Below are 21,116 nucleotides of genomic sequence, written 5' to 3'. Positions count from 1 at the left end.
CTGTTCTGACCTTTTGATCTGAGTGTGTTTTGCATGAATTATATTTATGAGAGATTTAACTTGGGGGTGGCTCTGTGTATTCCTCGGAGTCCACTTCCCATTAGAACTCTCAGGGAAAGAGCAATTTTCTCTCCTTATCACTCAAAATGATAGTAACCGCGTATTTGTATAGGAAGTTAACAGTTCACAGCAATTTTCTGTTTTATTAGCTCACTTCCTCCTCCAGTAATGCTTTGAGATTTTATAGCTTAAAGATTGCTAGTTCCATTTTACAGATATGGGAGTGGGTATAACAAGGTTAAGTGACTCACCCAGAATTCAGAGCCTTGCACTGTTCAGATCAGGAACTTGCACTTTGAATTAAGACACAGTAAGGAAAAAAAAAGACACAGTAAGACAGCTTATACTGCTTGAGTACTTGCAGCATGCCACGCCCTGTGCTGCATGCTTTTACATATGTAATCTTATTTGATTCTCACACTAACAGGAAGGTTTTCCTCCTTGTCATTGTGTAACAAATACAACCCAGAAGCGATGGAGAGCTTGAGATTTTACCTAAATTCTTGGACTCTCAAGCTCATTATCTTTACCCACGTTCTTGCCCATTGGGCTTGAATCTAAACCATATAGTAGGTGCCACCTAAGTTTTCCTTCTCCCTCTTCCCTTCTTACCTTAGTCCCTGCTACCTGCTTTCCTCCCACCCATGAATTTACCTTGGAATCTGTTGAGCCTACCACCTTCTTATTTTTCAACCCTTGCTCCATAGTCCCATGTCAGGACATGAGGCAGGAGACAAACTGATTGGCTTGTGTACCTTGCTGGTGATTGACAGGGAGGGCCTACGTCTGTTGCAGATGATCAGTGCAGAAGCCCCTGTGCTCTTTGCCAAGGCGGCCCAGATTTTTATCACAGAGTTGACTCTGCGAGCCTGGATCCACACAGAGGATAACAAGCGCCGGACTCTACAGGTAACACTATAAAGACCTCACATTGGGGAAGCTGGAGTAAACAACTGCTTTTGCCTGCTTTTCTTATGTGGCTTTGGACCAAAGATTGTTTTTCCTTAGGCTTCTGTGAAGCTGACATGTAATTGGCATCTTTTTCCCCTCTTGACAGGCATACCATATAGCCATGGTGATAGTAATTTCCCACAAAAGAATTTTAATTTCCAGTCTCTCATGGTTTTCACAGCTCAGTGACTGAACTCTCCCCTTGATGAGCCCTCACTTTAAACAGAGGCTTAAGTGATAAATATTTACCTGTTCCCAGATGTAAACAACTTATGTTTGGGAGCCTTGGGAGACTCCAGGAAAGGGTAACTTCAGGTAGAATCAGCAGGTCAAGCCACCTAAAGATGGTCATTCAAAGCTCAGTAACCTCATTAGCTTTTTTGTTCATTGTCTGCCTCCCTTGACATCCTTTTCTTACTATTATTGTTTTTATAATCTAGCAAGTCAATATTCATACTGTGTGATGAACCTTTAGTCATTGGTTCTGGAAGCCCTGCCCTTGCAGTAGGCCCTCCCAGCCCTTGGAAGAAAGGTTTCCCAGATACAAGAGGAAAGGTGTATCAGATACAAAACAGTGACAGTGTTGTACCAACTAAGCCAAGAAAGTAAATTATGCTTTCTGCTCTTGTTTATCTTCAAAAATTGAAAATGCATGTATTACTCAATTCCTCCTACAACTATTTATTGAAAAACCAGGATATGCCAGCTGTTCTAGGCTCTGGGAATTTGGCAATGCAGAAAATAGACAAAAATCCCTGTCCTTGAGATGCCTGCATTCCAGTACAGCTAGATACTGAGAACTTACTTATTTTGCCATGAAGGAAATGTGTGCATCTAGAGAATTCCAGTTAAAAACCACTGCCAAGTCAGTTCAGATTGAAAAGTAAAATAGCCCTTCAAAAAGGAAGATAGGCAAATGACCAATAAGCATATTAAAAAGTATTCAACATGACTAGTCATCTGGGAAATACGAAATAAACCTACAACGAGATACCAGTTTACAGTAATCACTTAGAATGGCTAAAATAAAAAAAGACTGACGTTACCAAATGTTGACAAGGAAACAGAGCAACTGAAGCTCATATGTCACTGGTCAGAAAGTAAAATGGTATAATCATTTTAGGAACTATTTGGCACTTTCTTGTAAGTTAAATATATTCCTATTCTACGATACAGCCATTCCACACCCAGTTACATACCCAAAAGAAATGTGGACAATCTTGTATAAGAACGTTCATAACATATTTATTATAAGCAAAAACTGGAAATAGCTCACATATCCATCATTAAGAAAACATATTAACAGATTTTGGTTTGTTTTGTTATATTACTCAGCATTAAAAAGAAGCCATTGATTCATACAACAAAATAGATGAATTTGAAAAATACTATGTTGAGCAAAAGAAACCAGAGAAAAAATTACATAGTGTATGGTTCCACACACTGTCACCATCTATGGTGATAGAGGTCAGAGTCGTGGTTGTGGGGGACTGGAGGTGCAGGGATGGGTATTGACTAGAGAGAGTTAGAAGGGTTTATTATCAAGCTGGTTGTTGGCAAGAAGGGTGGAGTGGAGTTTTGCATTTCACTGGCTTGGGACTGTTGCAGAGACGAAGGAAACACAGGAAATTTCCATCCCTTCCTGTTTTGTCTGATGAGTCTACCTTCTCTTATGGTATAGTAGTGTATAAAAATTGCTGAGGATTTCGGTTAGTATGTTGATTTTTTTTTTTCAAGTTTATTTAGTGTGTTGATTTTTACCCCCAACATTTTATTACGAAAAATTTCAAGCATAAGCAAAGCTGAATTCTACTATGAGCACCCAATATACTTACCACCTAGATTCTACCATTAACTTTTTACAGCGCTTGTTTTATCCCCATTTCTGTCTATCCTTCTGTCCTTCTATCACTCATCACTTCATCTATTTTTTATGCATTTCAAAACTAAATTGTATACTTTCCTCTAAATACTTGAACATACATAATAAAGTTCAATTTTTTTTCTTTTTTTTTCCCCTTCTGTGTTAAAATTTTCATTCAATGGAATACACAGATCTTAAGTATACATAGTGCATTGGTTTTCAAGGAAGTATCACAATTGGAGAGAAGAACCCATCAGAGCAGACCGTGGTTTCAGTATCATTAGTCAGCTGCCTCTGTGTTCTCTGTCCACTCCTGCCTCTATTCCACTAACTTCAGATTCACATCCATAACATATTAAACCATGGATTTAACATTGGGAATTTTAATTCCAAAATAAAAATTATAGCTTTGTGGGAACTAATATAGCTCTAGTGACTAAAAATTGTTGCAAAAAGTTATTGAAGTAGGATTTCAGTTGTGAGATTCAGAATAGATTCTGACTACTTGTAAGGCAAAGAGGGCAAACTATTATTCAGAGCCTTAAAAAGGTTACAAGGTTGAATGATAACCTAACATTGCTTAACTACAGGATAACCAGAAACCAGCTAGCTGAGATTGCTAGCTTTGGACTAATTTATCTTGAGGACAATAATTCAACAATAGGGGAGGACCTTGGGTCAGGATGGGGGATGGGGTAGTGGTTGGAGACTCAGATATCCTCTTTGTAGAGTATGAGCTACTTGTATTTTTGTTTTTTGTTGATGACTGTCTCCAAGTCTGGTCATTTGAGAGCCTTAGAGTTTGGCCCTCCTTGTTTCAGCTCTAGACTTGGCCATGGGTTTATAGCTTGGCTTAGAAGTCTTCCTCTTATGTTACTGGTAACTTGGAGAGTATAAAGCCAGGTGAACTGGTTTTTCCCCAGGCTAATTTTTCACTCTCCTTTACTTTGTTACAGAGAAATGATATCGCTATGGCAATTACAAAATTTGATCAGTTTGACTTTCTCATCGATATTGTTCCAAGAGATGAACTGAAACCTCCAAAGCGTCAGGTGAGCTGGGAAGGCGTTGCTATTGCTGCTGACTGAAGAGCATCTTCCACACTGTGTCAGATATGTTCCTTTTCCTCTCAGCCCAGGCCATTTGCTGTTTCTTTTACTCTTTCTTCCCTAGACCAGAGTCATCCTCAACATCTCATTTATGGATACTTTTAACTCAGTGCCTCTGAGGTGGTATTTTAGTGGGAATACAACTAGTGAAGTAAAGCTCATTTCAAGGTATCCTCTGAAGTTTATCAGATCTTAATCTGGAATGGGAGAACATTCCCAGCAAGTTACACCTTTTACAACTTTAAGAAACAGTTTCTCTATGTGCGCAGTGATATTTGAAGGGAGTAGACTTAGGTTTTCTCTTGCTCTTTATAGTGGTTCTCTATCTAGTGTCCTGGCTGCATATTAAAATCACTTGTTGGGGTTTAAGAAATACCAGTTCCCAGGCTCCACCCCAAATCTGCTGAATCAGAAATATGTGAGGGTGGTGCCCAGGTATTAGTACTTTTTAAAGCTCCTTAGACTTAATATGCAACCAAAATTGAGAACCACCACTTAAAATTTTCTAAGTATAATAAGAATGAGTGTGTCTGCCTTTCCCTCTCTTCTGCCTGCCCTGCTTCAAAGGTCACACTGATTATTTTTTTCTGCACCTTGGATGCACAGAGCTCTTAATTGTAGTTGTAATGAACTCCTATCTTCTAGAGCTTATTGTTTTAGGCATGCAAATTGCATGACTCAGTAAGTGTTATAGAGACTCTAGGAGAATAGTGACAGAGCTTGGCAGGAGCAGAGCTGTGCCTCATTCTGCTTGCTTTGTTTTCTTAATAAAATTTTAAGTATTTTTAACAAATGACTTCAGAATATGTTAGCCTTAGAAATAGAGTCATTCAGTTGACAACCATTCTGCCCCTCTCTCCCATATTAACCATCAGAGAACACGTAGGAGAAGCAGGCATCCTAAAGGACGTTTGTAATCCTGACCCTGCACGGGGCCCTTGGATTAGCAAGTCCCCTATCACCTCTTTTTTAGATCAGGGTGTGCCTCACTGTGTCTCCTTTCTGGGCAGTCTTTGCTACTGTAAACATCCTTGACTGGAAGCTGTAAAGTGTTGAGAGGAGCTTTCAGTCGGATGTTTACAGCGGCAGGCTGCCACGGTCGTCCCTGGCTGCGGTCGTCCCTGGGTGCACATCGGCTTTGAAACATTGTATGTTGTAAGTTTTTGCCCATGGACTTGATTCCTCCTCTGACTCTGAGAAGTCACAACAAGAGCTCAGACCACTTCTCTACCTTCAAAACAAATGATACCACACACCTTTTCTCGTTTCAATTTGTTCCCTTCTTGTACCTATCAGAAGCCCCATTAAGAAGCAAAGTGGTGAGCTCTGTGACAAAATCAAGCCTTGCTCACTTTAGTGCTAACTGCGGCTTCTCTGTGGGTTGCTTGCTGAATAGATTGGCTATAGAGAAAGGTCGTGTCCTGTCCCCTCCTCTAAAGTCCTCAGTGCTCCTGGCTCTCTCAGGGTATCAGACAGTTGCTTGTTCCATCCTTACAGGACTCAAAATGCTGTGATGCATGTCTCTTTAAAAGTGTGAGTGTCTGAACCAGCTTCTTGCTGCCTGGGTTCAGTTCTTTATAGATGTTCAAGCCATTGATTGGTGTCCTGTTCAGGAAAGCTGCTGCTTGGCCTTTAAACGGGTGAGATTGCTGAAAGCTGGCCTGAAATTCTAAGGTAGCACTTTTAATCCTCCGTAGACATGTTTTTCCCTACTCAAATTTGGCTGGCACCTCCTTGAAGTCCTTTAAAAACGCCTACTCCCCCAAAAGTCACCCTTTCTGAAGGAGGCAGCAGTTCACTCTTGGTACTGCAGCGAATGTACTTTTCTCCAGACTGGGGCTGACTGCACAACACTGTAGTGATGCCCTAGAATGTGGTGCAGCTCATTTGCTGGCATTGTTTATCAAGCTCAGCTTCTGAAAAGATTCCAGAAGCAAGCCCTCTGATTGGGAAGGCCACTATTAAAGCTGGGCAGGTACCCCATTCTGGATTGCTCCAGTCATTCTGAGATTGTTCTAGCATTTGGGGCAATGTCCCATGTGGAATGCTGGGGAAAGGAGCTAGTCCAGATATACTGAGATGGGGGTCTGTGGCCCTTGACTTATCAGAGCATGCAGGGGAATTTCTCTTTTTCTTCAGGGAAGCAAGTGAAGACCTTTTGAAAACCGAAGATAACTGAGGCCTGACATCTGCCCCCCTAAAGCTTTGAGTTGAAAGTTCCTGCCCATTGAAATGTCATTATCTCTTCACCCATTTCTTTAAACCAAGCATAATCATTCCTTTGCTAGCTTGACCTCCATTGGCAAAATGAGTTCTATAATACAGAACAACCTCTGGCATGCATTCCATTCCAGTGATTTGAGAACAGTCTTGCCTTATCATATCAACACAAACCAGGCACCTCTACTTGATTTTCAAACAGAGTCTTATACTTCATCCCCAAAGACACTGCCTAGTTGGTAAGCAGCCTAAGAGGGTATAGTAGGCAGTGTAGGAGAAACTCTTTCCCTGCTCTCTCAACTTCTGGCAGTAGCTTCTGGAAGCGGTATTTAAAAGGATTTGCTTTTTGTCTGGCAAAAGGGCCATATTCACTTCCAGATCAACTAAAGATAGAACAATAATAGGTGAGGGGTAGGAAATGCCGGTGTCTCCCTACTCCCCAACTTCCTAGTTGGCTCTGGGTCTCTCAGCCTCTATACACTCTCATCACCCAGAAGCTTTTCCAGGTTGCGTCTAGCCTTTAGTGATTGCTCTTTTTTTTTTGGAAAATAGGAAGGGAAATCTCAGTGTGAAAATTAAATACACTGAACCTCTTTCAGCAGCTTTGAAAGGGAGTTAGCCTCTGTTTCTTGGCTAAGGAGGATATATGTATTTTATCCTGACCACAGCCAAGATACAGTTGACAGGTTGACCTTTATTTATAATGGTGAAAAGAAGTTGGCATTATCCATGTTAAGTTGCTCTGGAAACTGAGACCTAGATTAAAATAAAAGGGGACTGCCTTTTTCCTCTGCCTCAGCATCAATGTGTTCAGGGTTAAAACTGTTTGGAGGCGTCAGACTTGGCCCAGTGGTTAGGGCGTCCGTCTACCACATGGGAGGTCCATAGTTCAAACCCCGGGCCTCCTTGACCCGTGTGCAGCTGGCCCACGTGCAGTGCTGATGCGCGCAAGGAGTGCCCTGCCACGCAGGGGTATCCCCCGCATAGGGGAGCACCAAGCACAAAGAGTGCGCCCCATAAGGAGAGCCGCCCAGCGCGAAAGAAAGTGCAACCTGCCCAGGAATGGTGCCGCACACACTTCCCGTGCCGCTGACTTCAACAGAAGCTGACAAAGAAGACACAGCAAATAGACACAGAGAACAGACAAGTGGGGTGGGGGGGGGGGATGGGAGAGAAATAAATAAATAAATAAATCTTTAAAAAAAAACAAAACAAAACAGAAAACTGGGTCTGAAGCCTAGAAAATTGGTGCACGTTTGAGGACTTGCTTAGAAACCCAGAATGTTTCAAGCATCTGCCCAGGCTGAGTAAACAGCCATCAGCAAACCTTATCACACAGAGACCCTGAGTTCTCAGAGACTAGCTGTAAGAATCCCGATTGTAGTATCCTGGGTCCCCAGCCACAGAACAAGCAAAAGAATGCCCAGCTCAGTACTCTGTTTTTTAGGGGCCGCTAGCTTCTCATATTATCACTATAGAATCCTAGAGGTAGCAAAAGAGAATTTAAGGACTGTTACTGCTAACAACTTTTGAGTTCAGAAGAATTTGTCATACTACCAACTTGGGTTCAGAAAACTACTTTCCTGCCTCTCTAAATCACCATTCAGCAAGCACTTTTTGAGTGCCTACATGGGAATGGTAGGGACAGTGCGAGAGAGAGCTAGTCTTTGCCCTCTTAGTGCTTTACAGTCTTGTGGGGAAGGCAGTTAATTCAACAAGCATGTTCAAAAATATAATAAAGACGTACAGATACTGTGGAAGAACAGATTGGGGTACCTAATCTAGTGAAGGAATGGGGTCACTACCAACTTTACAGTATCACTTTGGGGAGCTTTGAGGCAGTACACAGGGTCTGTACCTTGAAGAAGTGTCTTTTCCTCCTTTACAGAGCCATTGTTTCCCTGGCACAGTTAGCCCAAATCAAGGAAACTTGTATATTTAGCTAATATTTTTGTTTAACCAGCCCGTGTAGTTGTATGTTTTTATTGTTTTTGTTGTCCCTGGCAGGGCCACCATGTCATAGGTCACTGGAGCAGACCACTGGTCTCTGTGTAAGTAGTCAGGGGCCGGCCAGCCCCGGACCCTCCGGGCTGTAACCATGCTGTAGTGTGTGTAAACATCCTACACTCTCAGCTGTGAGCTCAAGGTGGCTGGGAGAGGGTTGTTTACTCCTTCTGCCATGGAAAACGTCAGCTGAAGAAGGAGCAGTGTCTTCACCCGGCCGATCGGACAGAATGCAACCTCCCTAGACAGTCAAGACAGCACCCTAGTGGAGAGCTGTCAGGCCCCCTGGGTTGTACTTCTGTGGCCAAGTATGAGCAGAACCAGATGTGACACTGGGTAGACAAGGCTCTCAGTGACCACAGATCTTTCGATGTGCTGTAAAAAAACTGGCCACTTGCCTACCAGTGCTCTTGATCCTAACATTTGATTCTGAAGTTCCCATCCAGGAAAACCCCCGTTTCTCTTTCTCCTGCTCTGTCCCTGTCAGGTGGTGGGAACAAAATAATGAGTGCTGCCTAAATGGGAAATTGGGAGCCAGCCTGAGAAGCACGATGCTTGGGTTGCATCTTCCTGACGCTTGCAGTTAGCACTGTTCTCAGATCACAGGCCTTGACATCATTAACTGACAAGCACTGCTGGTGTGTGGCTTTTAGTTATGGTAATTATTTGCCCATTTGCAACTCATCGCGCAACGGGTGATTACTCTCTACTTCAGAAAATTGGCTGTCTGTTTTGTGAAGCCTGTGGAATCTGTTATTTTTAGTTTGATTTAGCACAACTGGTCTCTTCGTATTCCACTTTCCCTTGGCTTTAAATGTAGAGAACTCAGCATTCAGCAGGCAACTGCACAGAGACCTTTTGGGGGAAGAGTGGAAATTCACTGCGGTGACTGCTGAGTCAGTTCTTTTCCCTTACCTGCCTCTCCTTCCACCCCACAGGAGGAGGTACGCCAGTCTGTGACTCCTGCCGAGCCTGTTCAGTACTACTTCACGCTGGCTCAGCAGCCCGCCGCCGTCCAAGTCCAGGGGCAGCAGCAAGGCCAGCAGACCACCAGCTCCACGACCACCATCCAGCCAGGGCAGATCATCATTGCACAGCCTCAGCAGGGCCAGGTCTGTGAGCTGCCAAGGGTGCCCACCCAGCAAGACAGCTCCTCTTAGGTTCAGGATGGGGAAAGAAGCTTGACTAGGGCAGAGAGGCGGCCAAATCATTATAAAGCACTGGATTTGAAGTCTGGAAACCTAGGCTTTTCCCCAAGTTCAGCCCCTGAGGTAAAGTGTCACCGTCATCTCTCTGGGCCTCAGTTTCCTCATGGGTTATGATGCTCTCCAGGATCCATATGAGCTCAAAAATTTTAGAAGGGAAAGAAAAATCTCTAAAATGCTCCCATGAAGAGTATTAGAATCCTTGTAGAAGGTGTTTTAAGTGGACTCCCTGCCTGCTATGTACATGTCTATACCAGAATTGGAATCTGTGCCCTTAATGAGGGTTATTGGGTATCATTGCCAGCTTGCATCCTCTCCAACCCCTCTCCCCCTCATTTCTCTGTCCCCTATACTTGTGTTAAGTGATTTGTTCTTTTTACAGTAGTAATCATGGGGTTCTTTCTCTCCCCAGTAGTGTCTTTGTGAGAGCAGTAACATCCACGTTTGTTTAGGGGTCATGGGAGGCTGCAGAGAATTGTCCTCTGAATCTAAATTCCCTGCCAGTCATTAATTCATTTATTCATCAAACATATATCGAGCACTTCTGTAGGTAAAGTCCTATGCTGTGTACTGGGGAATACGAGCATGAATAAAATAGATTCTGTTTTCAGGGAACTTACAGTCTCATGGGAGAGACAAATATTTAAAGATTATACCACCTTATGGAAAATATAAGACAGAATTGTATACAGAATGTTAGGCAGACACATCTAAGGGGGTTCCTAACAAAAATGTGATGAAGGTGGTAGAAGAGGATATCAGAAAAGGTTTCTAAGGGAATGGTAGGAGTCTTAGAGGGAACAGTGGAAATATAAAAATTAAAGAAGAGAGGGAGGGCATTCCCAGGAGAAGGCACAGCATAAGCAAAGGCTCGGAGTGAGAAAACAGCATAGGGAGTGGTGGGAAAGTGCAGTCAGCATAGGGAAACATGTAGGCAAGTCTGAAAAGATAGGCAGAGGGCATATCCTGGGCTGCCTGCTGTATTCTGGTAAGGAGCTGGGTTTGCCTAGAAGAAAAAATGGAGGAGGGGGGACTTTAAATATTAATTATCATTTTAGGATTTATTCCTGTTCGTTTTTTTTTTATCCATGTAACAAAAATTGAGTGCTTGCTCTATGTCAGGCACTGTGCTAGGCAGGAGGAGCTCAAACATGAGCACAGCCCAGGCCCTGCTTCATGGTGTTCCTTGCACTATGACACCTAAGGAACCTTATCTTGCTAGTGCTTTAGCCTCTACAGTGGTGGGAGTTTGACCTGCCAAAGGCTTTATCAAAACCTTTACAGAGCAAACATCAAGGGAGTCTGCCAAGGACTGACTCTGATTGGCTGATCATCCTAAGATGCTCATGGCCATTGTGCCCTGACAGCAAGGCACTCCATACATTATTTGACAGCTGCCCTGTTAACACAAGCTCTCATTTTCCTGAAATGATTTAGAAATACCTTGGAAATCCTCTTGGGAAAATTGGGCTGATGTATTACAGTGATAAGTTGCCAGCAAGCTAGCATGCTTTTTTTTTTTTAAGTCAGCAAAAATTTCATCACTTTTTTTGCCACTCCAGACTTAGGCGCTTTGGAGCTGATAAGGCTTGTGAGGGTGGTGAGGTTGAGATTGGTCCCTCCCAGCTTCTCCCAATTGTTGTTTCACTGTCTGCCTCAGGGTGGCCTCATGCTGTGTCACACCTCCCTCTCCCTGTACTGTTAGGTATTTCAAGTTGAGTGCAAAGACTTTTGCAGGGCAGAATACATAATAAAGGAAAGTTGGAAGGACAGGATAATTTGGTAAAAGTGATTCCTGTGTTTTCTGTCATAAAATTGGAAACTTTTATTCTTGGAAGTTTGGGAAGTAGGCTGAGTTGAAAATTGTGGAGTAAAAATGGAAGAGAGATTCCTGTTGTCCTAGCCACACTGCAAATATTTTTACTTAGATCCTTCTATTATTCTTCCCCTCCCTCCCTCCAGTTTGTAGTAATTTCTCCCTATTTAGTAATCCCTTGAATCCTCATCTAATGCTCCCAGAGCACTTCCCCTTCCCTTGTAATTTTAGATGCGTAGTTTTAATGTACAGTAGACTTACGCAGTCAGAATGTAAAAGTATGAGGATAACAACTTCAATTTATGCCCTTGATCTGTTGAGACTCCCAAGAGTCTTCTCATTGAGATGATTCTTTTTTTTTTTTTAAGATTTATTTATTTTATTTATTTAATTCCCCTCCCCTCCCCCGGTTGTCTGTTTTCTGTGTCTTTTTGCTGCGTCTTGTTTCTTTGTCCGCTTCTGTTGTCGTCAGCGGCACGGGAAGTGTGGGCGGCGCCATTCCTCGGCAGGCTGCTCCCTCCTTCGCGGTGGGCGGCTCTCCTTACGGGTGCACTCCTTGTGCGTGGGGCTCTCCTACACGGGGGACCCCCGTGTGGCACGGCATTCCTTGCACGCATCAGCACTGCGCATGGGCCAGCTCCACACGGGTCAAGGAGGCCCGGGGCTTGAACCGTGGACCTCCCATGTGGTAAACGGACGCCCTAACCACTGGGCCAAAGTCCATTTCCCCGAGATGATTCTTAATTCAAAGTGGAGAGAGATCATGTCTGAATTGGGTTGGAGTTGCAGGTGTCATTTTAAAAGGCTCCCCCCACCTCCCCACACCACCATCCCTGCCACCACCAGTTGAGTTAGATAGGTTGGGCTCACTGTTCTAACCTGTAAAGGCCACATATAGGACTAAGGAATGACTAATTGACTCTTTTGACAGTTCAAGCCTTTGCCATCTCTCAGAGAAACAAATTTCACAGGACTCTAGTCCACTGAGTCTGTACAAGAGGAACAAAATCTGCCAAGTCATGTAGACTGAAATTCCTTAAATCTGAGACTCATTTTTCTAGAACATTAACGATTTTGCTTTATTAGATTCTGTTCACTAGGGATAACCTCAGTGAAGAGTCCAGGTAGTTTTCCTCTCCCTTGGGAAGCCATGCTGTGGTCCAAAGCAGCCATCTGGCTAATATGGGCAGGAGTCATTCTGCTTCTTGAATAGGGGTGAAAGCCAGTGGACACCAGGCTCAGCATCAGGGGTGCACTCATGTGCTTTATTTTCCTTCCAGTGTCTCATGTGCCAAAGGAAGGAGCCCAGAACCCTGAATAGTCTTAAATTCATACTGACCCCATTTTCCATTTAGTTTTGTCCTTGAAATTTTCCTTCTTCAGACTTGACTTTGTCCATTTTGTAAGTGAACCATCACAGTTTGCTTTTGATTCTTTTTGCACCATATAGGCCTTAACATTGAAGGGGCTATGGAAAAATTGCAACATTTGAGGCATAAAAATTTATGTTTGGGGCCTAGACATATATTTTGTAGTATGAACTTAAAAAACCTGTTTACAGGGGAGCAGATGTGGCTCAAACTACTGAGTTGCCCACCTCCCACATGGGAGGTCCTGGATTTGGTTCCCGGTGCCTCCTGAAAAAAACAAAAACAACAAGCAAAACAAATGAAGAAACCAACCCAGGGAAGCCAATGTGGCTCAGTGCTTGAGCACCGACTTCTCACATACAAGGCCCCAGGTTCAATTCCTGGCCCCTGGTACCTCAAAAAAAACAAAACAAAACAAAACCTGTTTGCTTTTCCCATCTTTTGTTTCAAAGAGTAATATTAGCAATATTCTAAGCCTGAAGGACACTGTAGGTTGAGTGTTGTCATTAGTATTGAGATGAGTTCAGGCATTAATGGAGAGGGTTTACTCCCAATTAATTGCTTGCTATCAGTCCCGTGGTAATCCTGGCTCCAAACCAGAGCTCAGTCAGCCTTCTTGTGACTTCCTTCCAGACCACGCCTGTGACGATGCAGGTTGGAGAAGGTCAGCAGGTGCAGATTGTGCAGGCCCAGCCTCAGGGGCAAGCCCAGCAGGCCCAGAGTAGCACTGGACAGACCATGCAGGTGATGCAGCAGATCATAACCAACACAGGAGAGATCCAGCAGATCCCGGTAAGCCCCGCATGGCACCATTCTCAGCTTCATAATAGGAAATGCTTGAAGATTTCATATATGCACATACATAAACATGCACATACATACACCCGCATGTACATACATATACATACATGTATGTGTGTGTGTGTATTTTTTACCCATATATCCACTGCCCCCAGACTGCAATTTGCTTCACTATGTTTACTCCCTACTTTCCTTTAATCCAGGTTCACTATGGGGCAGATATTCTCGATTTTGCCTCATTGCACCTACGCAGAGAAATCATTGTAACCACCATCTCATGCCAAGGCAGTCCTGTCTTTTGATTAGCAGACAGTAAGAGGGAGGTATATGGTAAAAGCCATAAATACACTTGTTGCATATTCATGAGTCAGTTCCCAGTGGACCCTGCAGTAAAGTATATTTTTGGCTTTCATTTAACTTATCCATTCCTTCACTGTGGACTGCTGCTTCCTGTGTGCCTTAAGGGATTTCATTTCTTAGATTTGTTGGCTTTTTTTTTTTTTAACTTGTTCTTTTGTAAAAATGTCCTTGTCTTAACACTTGAAGTTTGTATAATGGTCATTTGCCACCAAAAATGTGGAAAGCAAATGATGTGGAGCAGTCCTTCTCTTTCCTGTTGCATGCCCCTCTTTCTATTGTGAATGAAATGTAGCTGGTACAGAAACTCACTTGAACTTGGTTGTCAACCACTTCCTCTTTGAAAAACATCCTCAGCCCTGTTTAGGAACTATTCTTATTAAGTTAACATGGTAATATTCTAAGAGAAGGCTTGAGAAAGCAGAGAGAGAGAGAGAGAGAGTGTGTGTGTGTTACATGCATACCACCCATCAATTACAGGTGACTGAGCCCTGCCTTGCCTCACTGTTTTTCAGCCACCAACCCAATACCTCTCTCTTGAACGGTTCTCATTTTTGCTTGTGAATACACCAAGACACATTTATTTAAGCCAGAGAAGATCTCCTACCTTACAGTGACTTTAATTGTAGAGTTCTTAACCATCTTGGGCACCGAGCTTTGGCCTAGAAAATGTGTTACAGAATTCACAACTTCATCTTCACTGGTCTTATACACCTTCTGCAGGAGTCTGGCAAAAGGCTCTTTAGGTACGTCTTCAGAGTACCTGTAATAAAGATGAGTTTCGGGAAGGAAACTTCCTTTTGAAAGCCCAAGGGATAGATTTATTGCTCTATAATTAACATAAAAAGACTGTGAAGCTCCCAGACCTATCCTTATGGTAAAGGACTGTGAGGCAGAGCATGACCAGGTGCATTAACCCAAACCTCAAGGAACAGAGCTTCTTGCTTCCGTCTAAGAACTGCTTGGAACCATTTGGCTTTCTAGTCACATTTAGGTTTCTACAAAGAGCCCCTCTTACCAGCTAGGAAAAAAAAAAGTCCCTATGGCTGTCAGAACCCTTTTCCCCACTCCTGGAATAAGGCTGAGTTCAGGCCTTCATCCTGTGATCTTTGGCTGGAGTTCTGGTGACCTGTAGGACCAGCCACCATCAGTCTCAGATAAGATTTCACAATTCTCCACCCAGCTGCCTTCATCTTCACAAGCATCTTAATTTAACATTGTTGCCTTGAAAACTGCATTATGGGGTTTAGGTAGAAAATTTAGACTTGGAGCCACAGCTTGAGCTCCTGGAATATTCTCAGAAAAGAAATGACTGCAGATCACAATATTCTTGTCCTACTTCCTTTGAACCAGTTTATTAATTTGTTTAGGTTTTGTGCCCCTCCATCTTTCCTCTAGCTGACAATTCTGGGATGTTGTATCAAGAACTTCAGAGTTAGTCTTTTCTTGGTGGTTCATATCCTCTTTAAGGCTAGAAGTTTCAAAGAGGCAGTTTGCTTTAATACTGCATGCAGGAATGCAGCTTTATCTCATCAGCATTTTCCTCAGGGGAATAAAATTCCCTTCAGTAAAGTCTGCGCTTGAAAGCAAGAGGGGAAATATACTCCAGCACACAGAGGCAGGATTCTTGCCTGGTCAGCCAGGGGAGGGTGGTGGTTTCTGGGTCCCCAGAATAGAGACACACGAAATCCACCTGTGCTCCTGGAACGTCTTTCATCCCCCAGATCCTGGGTGTGAATACCTGCAGTCCTTCTCTGCTGAGCTACAGTTCCTCTCACGTTGAAACTGCCTTGGTGTCCTCTCTTCATTCTCACGCTCGAAGCAAAATACTTTCATGGTACACTGGAGCGTTAAGAGCCTGAGTTAAGGCTTTTAGCACACAATTAATTGCGGCATGTGGTATTATTGTATTATCTGAGACTTAATCGTAAGCGTGAGGGACTCTAAAGGCACTTTTGTAGCTTTGGTTTCCCATGATGGGGCTTTCTGCAAAAGGCTTATTGATTCAGCTTCCCCTTGGGAGGTGTTTGGCCGAAGCTAGTGCTGAACACCAAGGATCCTTAAAGGGCCCCAGGCCCCTCCACCTCCACTCCTGTTGGTCTGGGCCAGCTTTTTCCCTCCAAGATTTGCAGTGTAGGGTTGTGCAGTGCTAGGGCAGTGGCACAGGGCCATGGCCGTCTGCTTTGGGCTTCTGGTGGACACCAGAGCTCTTAGCATAATTGGGTCAGTCACCCCCAGAACCAGTGTGGGGAAGTGTGGAGATGGAGGGGAAAGACGCCCATACTAATGGTACACGCATTCTGAAAATGTCAGATAATTTTGGGGATCAGTTCCTAAGACAGACTGTGATCACACAGCCAAGAGCCAGGGAATCATGAGGATGCAGCCATACTGTTTTCACATATGCGACACGATCCTCTGGTAATTTTTTCCAAGGTCCATTCAGGGAATATAGCCTCTTTCATGTTGTGTGTCTTGTGGGGTGGAGATGTTGTGGTTTTGCCTGTTTTGACCTCTATTTAAAAAGGAACTTTTCTTCTGGATGGGCTTTGGAGATCTTGGGAGCGAGGGAAGCAGCCAGCATCTCTAGTCATGGAAACTTTGCTTGTTTGAGGTTGCACTCAGTCTCCTGTGGTTTCTTTGTCTCTGTCCCTGCCCCAGGTACAGCTGAATGCTGGCCAGCTGCAGTATATCCGTTTAGCCCAGCCTGTATCAGGCACCCAAGTTGTACAGGGACAGATCCAGACACTTGCCACCAATGCCCAGCAGGTATGTGTCCCAGAGGTGTGGGGCTTGAATGGGAGATGAGCAGGAGCTGGCTCCTGCCTGGAAAGGGGTATTCCGTACACTGCTCTCTCACCACCTTATCCTTCTGCAGGAACCTCCACACCTGTTCTGCACCCAGGGGTCAGTTAGAGGTAATTGGAAAATTGTATTCAAGATGTGTCTCTTTAGCCTTTCCTCAAGGAGTAAAGAAACACATAGCATGGGAAGCCTCACGATAATTGAAAGCCTGATGTGTGTATCCATGACTAACTATAGAAAGCATTTTGACAGGTTGCTTAATCATCAGGCCATTTCCCTGGGTCCTCCTGTCCTTTGGAAAAACCTACTTAGATTTTGCCCCCTACCTCGTCACATCTTCCTAACCAGAGAAAGTGCCCCTCTCATCTGCTCTCATACCCTAAGATATTCACGGGGAAGTGAGTCAGATCCTGAAGGGGCTGCCTTCCTGGGCTGGGGAGGTAGGAAGACATGGGTATCATTGGCAGGGGTTGGAGGATGCTGGTCAAAGGGAAGCATTATTAATGGATTCTTTTGCCTCAGACCCAAAAAAGCTACAATCATTTAAGAGACCTATCTGGCCCAGTTGCCTTTTTGATGATGTATCTATTGACACTGGTGACAAAGCTGAGTTTTGTAGAGCAGGTCTCCAAAGATCTCATTTGGGAAAATGAGCCATTTTGGAAATGAGCCAAAAGCAGAGCTTCTGAGTTCCATACAGTCTCTGTGATCATGAAAGGGCACTCTCCATACCAACTCCCTGATTATTCTAAGGACTTAGACTTTTCCATATTTTCCTTGGGGCTCACTAGCACTGAATCAGATCACAAAATTGGTTGTACCATTGTGTACCTTTCTCTCTCCTTTTTGTAACCTTATAAGATTCTTCCCGGGGTTTTGAAAACATTTCATGGCCCAGGGGTGGAAGGAAATGAGAAGGAAGTGTTCTTGGCTCACAAGAGGTTGGTTTTGGAAATGGAAAATAAAGTCAAACAGTGAGGAAAGTTGAGTGTACGGAGAGGAGGGGAGAAATAAATTGTAATTGGGACAACCTGGCACTTATTAGGTGCTCAGTAAACATTTGTTGAATGGTTAATTTTAAAAATTAAAAGTAAATGAATTTTCTTCTCAGCTGATGTAAATGGCATAGTTAATCTCAGCTGTGAGGTTATTTTCCATGTCTCAGAGTCATTCATTTATTCTACAGACATTTCTTGAATACTTGTGCTGGGGGTATAAGGACAAAACTTAATTCCTGCCCTCAAGCAGTTTATAGACTGGTGGGAGGAAAAAGACCAAAAACAACAACAGTGTGAAATCTTGATGACTCTTTGCATAGTCATCCCCTTTCTTGCTCTTTATAGCCTTACAGGTAGGCTGGACAGGGTTGCTTTTGGCCCCCGTGAGGATACTTGAGAACAGTCCTTACCTTGCAGGTTGGCTATGGTGATTGCAGAGTACACAGAGATTGTTGCTAGTCAAACGTTCCGTAGATACACAAACCCATTCCTCAGTCTTCTTTCCACTCTACCGCTAGCTCCAGCAGTTATTGTTATATGATGCAGTTCTGTGTCAGTAAATTTACTTTAAAATAAAATCCATTTAAGTAAAAACCCCACAGAAGATTGTAAGTGCCTATGATAAATGCCTTCCTTACTCCACCGACTGCCCCTCCTCCTTTCTCTGAGGCCATCCTCCTCCCTTCCCTGGGCTCAGAGACAGAACATGGCCTCACTCGGAAAAAGTACTTCATGGTTTTGCCACAAGAGTTGCCAGGGCCAAGGCCACCTTGCTTGCCAGGGTGTTTCATATTCCAGTCAGATAATCTGGGCGATCGGGGTTTGGTTTGGATCCCACCTTCCAGGAATGAAATGGACCACTCACTGCTCACCCAACATTATACAATCTGCCTCCACCAGCTAAAACACCAGTTTAGGGCTCCTGCCTAAACCTGAAATGTCATGCTATGTGATGGTAGGTTCTAGGAGCTAGGGTTCTGCTTGACTTGAACCTCAGGCCCCATCAAGGCCTTGGGATGAGTAGGGAGGTGGGGGAGCTGGTGGACATGAAAGGAGATGGGTGTGGGAGTTGAATAGTATGTCCTCCAGGATCCTCTGTGTGTCTGCATGGTGCCAGCTCCAGGTAGCTGTCAGTACTGAGGGGTGGGGAGGGACCCTTGTTTCTCTACTACTCACTGAGCACCTATTCTGTGCCTATCCTCATTCTGGGCACTTGATATACATTTTCTTGTTTGATCTTCACTACCCTTTTCTGGGTGATGGGCTGGCGGACCAGGCCGTACAGCCAACTTGCCTTCTCTACTGTGCTTGATTCCTACAGATCACACAGACAGAGGTCCAGCAAGGACAGCAGCAATTCAGCCAGTTCACAGATGGACAGGTAGGACACCCAGCCTGGGTGGGGGAGAGGGTGAGAAATTGCAGGGGTTAGGGATGGTTTCTATGGGTTTGGATGGTTAGGGCAACTCTCCCATCCTCTGTTAGCAATGAATGAACAAAACTGATTAAAACAAGCACAGTCTTTAAGTCAGGGTGCCTGCCCTTCAGATTGATAGATTTGTGGGAGCTGAAAATAATTTTAGACATTATATGTGTATATAGCCCAAATCCCTGTTTTACAGATGAGTAAACTGAGCCCCAGAGATGGGAAGTGCTTTGCCCAAGCTCGCTTAGCAGTTCAATGCAGAGCCAGGAGTAGCATGCAGGTCCTGTTTCCCTCTAGGACTATTTTTTTTCTAAGCCATGCTGCTTCATAATAGCATGGATTAGTTGAAATGTAGAGAACATGTAACCTCTTGGGCTTCCTGGGTACCTGGACTTCAGTAATCCTAAACTCACTCAAAATTTACACAAGGAAGAGCTCTTTCCTTCTTCCTCCCCATTTCCCCTCAGACCCTGAAGACATAGTAGAATGATATGCCCTAGCTTGTGCTGCTGCCCAGAAGGGAGAGGAGCTTCTGCCGGTACCAGGTGCTGGGCTCATGTACCAGGGCTCCCATGGGGAGTCTTGACTTGGTTTCTTTTGGGGGCACCTGAGAAACAAAGTGGCCAGTTGGCCCTGGCCTTCCTAAGTGGCTCTGTGGCATCTTCTTCACCTGCATGGGTCTTGACTGTAGGAAATGTTTAATTCTAGGCCACCTCCTCAGCAGGGCCCATGTAGGAAAGGCAGGATCATTTCAGCCTAATTTGAGCTGGACATTCTGAGGAAAAGAGGAGAGGGAATAAGCCTACTGCCCCTGCCAGTGAGGATTACCAAGAGTTGGGGAAATGCTGACTTCCAAGCTGCTGGTACAGTGGTTTGAATTGCTTGTGTTTGTCACAGAGGAACAGCGTGCAGCAGGCTCGAGGCTCTGAGCTAACGGGAGAGGCAGAGCCCAGAGAAGTGAAAGCCACAGGAAATTCAACTCCCTGCACCTCTTCCCTGCCCACCACACACACACCCTCACACCGGGCTGGTACCTCCTGTGTCTGCTGTTCCCGACCCCAGCAGAACTCCACGCCCCCTCCTCCCTCTGATGCCTTGCAGTGGGTGGTGGTTGAAGTATCTGGGGCCCCCAACCAACTCGAGGCCCATAGGGAGCTGCATGCCCCTCTCCCAGGGGTGACCTCACTCTCTCCTCTCCACCCCTCGCAGCAGCTCTACCAGATCCAGCAAGTCACCATGCCTGCGGGCCAGGACCTCGCCCAGCCCATGTTCATCCAGTCTGCCAACCAGCCCTCCGACGGGCAGGCCCCCCAGGTGACCGGCGACTGAGGGCCTGAGCTGGCAAGGCCAAGGACACCCAACACAATTTTTGCCATACAGCCCCAGGCGATGGGCACAGCCACCCTCCCCAGAGGACCCGGCCGACCTCAGCACCTCCTGCAGGCTAGGACACTGGTGCTCTACGCCCCATGCCTGGGGGGCCGAGATTCTCCAACAGAAAGATGCGATATTTTTTATTTCCTTTTTTTCCATTTTCTCCCCCCCCCCCCAAGGAATCAATATTTCAATATGTCGAGCTGTGTGTCCAGTGCTATGAAATGAAAATATTAAATAACATATTTATGGCATTTCCTTGAAGAGTGTGGTTGAAGATATATTTCTTCTCTTGTTTTTCTTTTTTTGTTTTCACTGCCACTTCCTTTTAGAAGCAAATCTCCCCCAGGGGTTCATGTTACCATCTCCTGACTCTGGGAACAAGTTGCTTCTCCCAGGATTTGCCACCTTGTTCTATCTGCAGATTAAATTAGGTGAATGTGTGAAGCTTCTTTTTCATTAGTGGTCCTCTCCCCATCTCTCTTGCCCAGAGCTCTGTGTATTTGCATCCAGAGGCCACGGAAACATTCCTTGCATTTAAGAAATTAGCTCATTCCCTGCGGAGAATAGAGCTTTCATTCCCAAACCTTCTCTCCCAGGGATCCAAGGAGTCTAGAACTTGGTGCATTTGCCCACCTCATCCCCATTTTTTATTTTTTAAATGCATTAACAGTTGTGCCAGCCTCCTTTGCTGCATGGACTTCAAACTGCATGAAATGCAATAAATCTCATTTTAGGTTATTTAGAGTCTCAATT

At 44.5% G+C, this 21,116-nt stretch overlaps 1 protein-coding gene across 9 annotated transcripts in view; it reads left to right on the top strand.

Annotated features, from left to right (window-relative positions):
- Nucleotides 1-21,101, top strand: part of NFYC (nuclear transcription factor Y subunit gamma) — a 77,280-nt gene extending 56,179 nt beyond the window's left edge. For 3 of the 9 annotated variants that reach the window (XM_012522269.4, XM_058303805.2, XM_071217525.1), the window contains exons 4-10: nucleotides 856-969; nucleotides 3,832-3,927; nucleotides 9,147-9,320; nucleotides 13,233-13,391; nucleotides 16,419-16,526; nucleotides 18,882-18,941; nucleotides 20,196-21,101. In XM_012522269.4, the coding sequence (XP_012377723.1) occupies nucleotides 856-969; nucleotides 3,832-3,927; nucleotides 9,147-9,320; nucleotides 13,233-13,391; nucleotides 16,419-16,526; nucleotides 18,882-18,941; nucleotides 20,196-20,315 (831 nt within the window). In that variant the 3' untranslated portion in view covers nucleotides 20,316-21,101. Of the gene's footprint in view, nucleotides 1-855; nucleotides 970-3,831; nucleotides 3,928-9,146; nucleotides 9,321-13,232; nucleotides 13,392-16,418; nucleotides 16,527-18,881; nucleotides 18,942-19,883 lie in introns of all 9 variants that reach the window. The other 6 variants (XM_071217523.1, XM_004450647.4, XM_004450649.5 and 3 more) reach the window with 4 other exon arrangements.
- Nucleotides 21,102-21,116: the final 15 nt, after the last annotated feature.

This window comes from Dasypus novemcinctus, chromosome 9 (genome assembly GCF_030445035.2).
Source record: "Dasypus novemcinctus isolate mDasNov1 chromosome 9, mDasNov1.1.hap2, whole genome shotgun sequence".
Classification (NCBI taxonomy): domain Eukaryota; kingdom Metazoa; phylum Chordata; class Mammalia; order Cingulata; family Dasypodidae; genus Dasypus; species Dasypus novemcinctus.
This window is presented reverse-complemented; position numbering and strand designations above follow the sequence as displayed.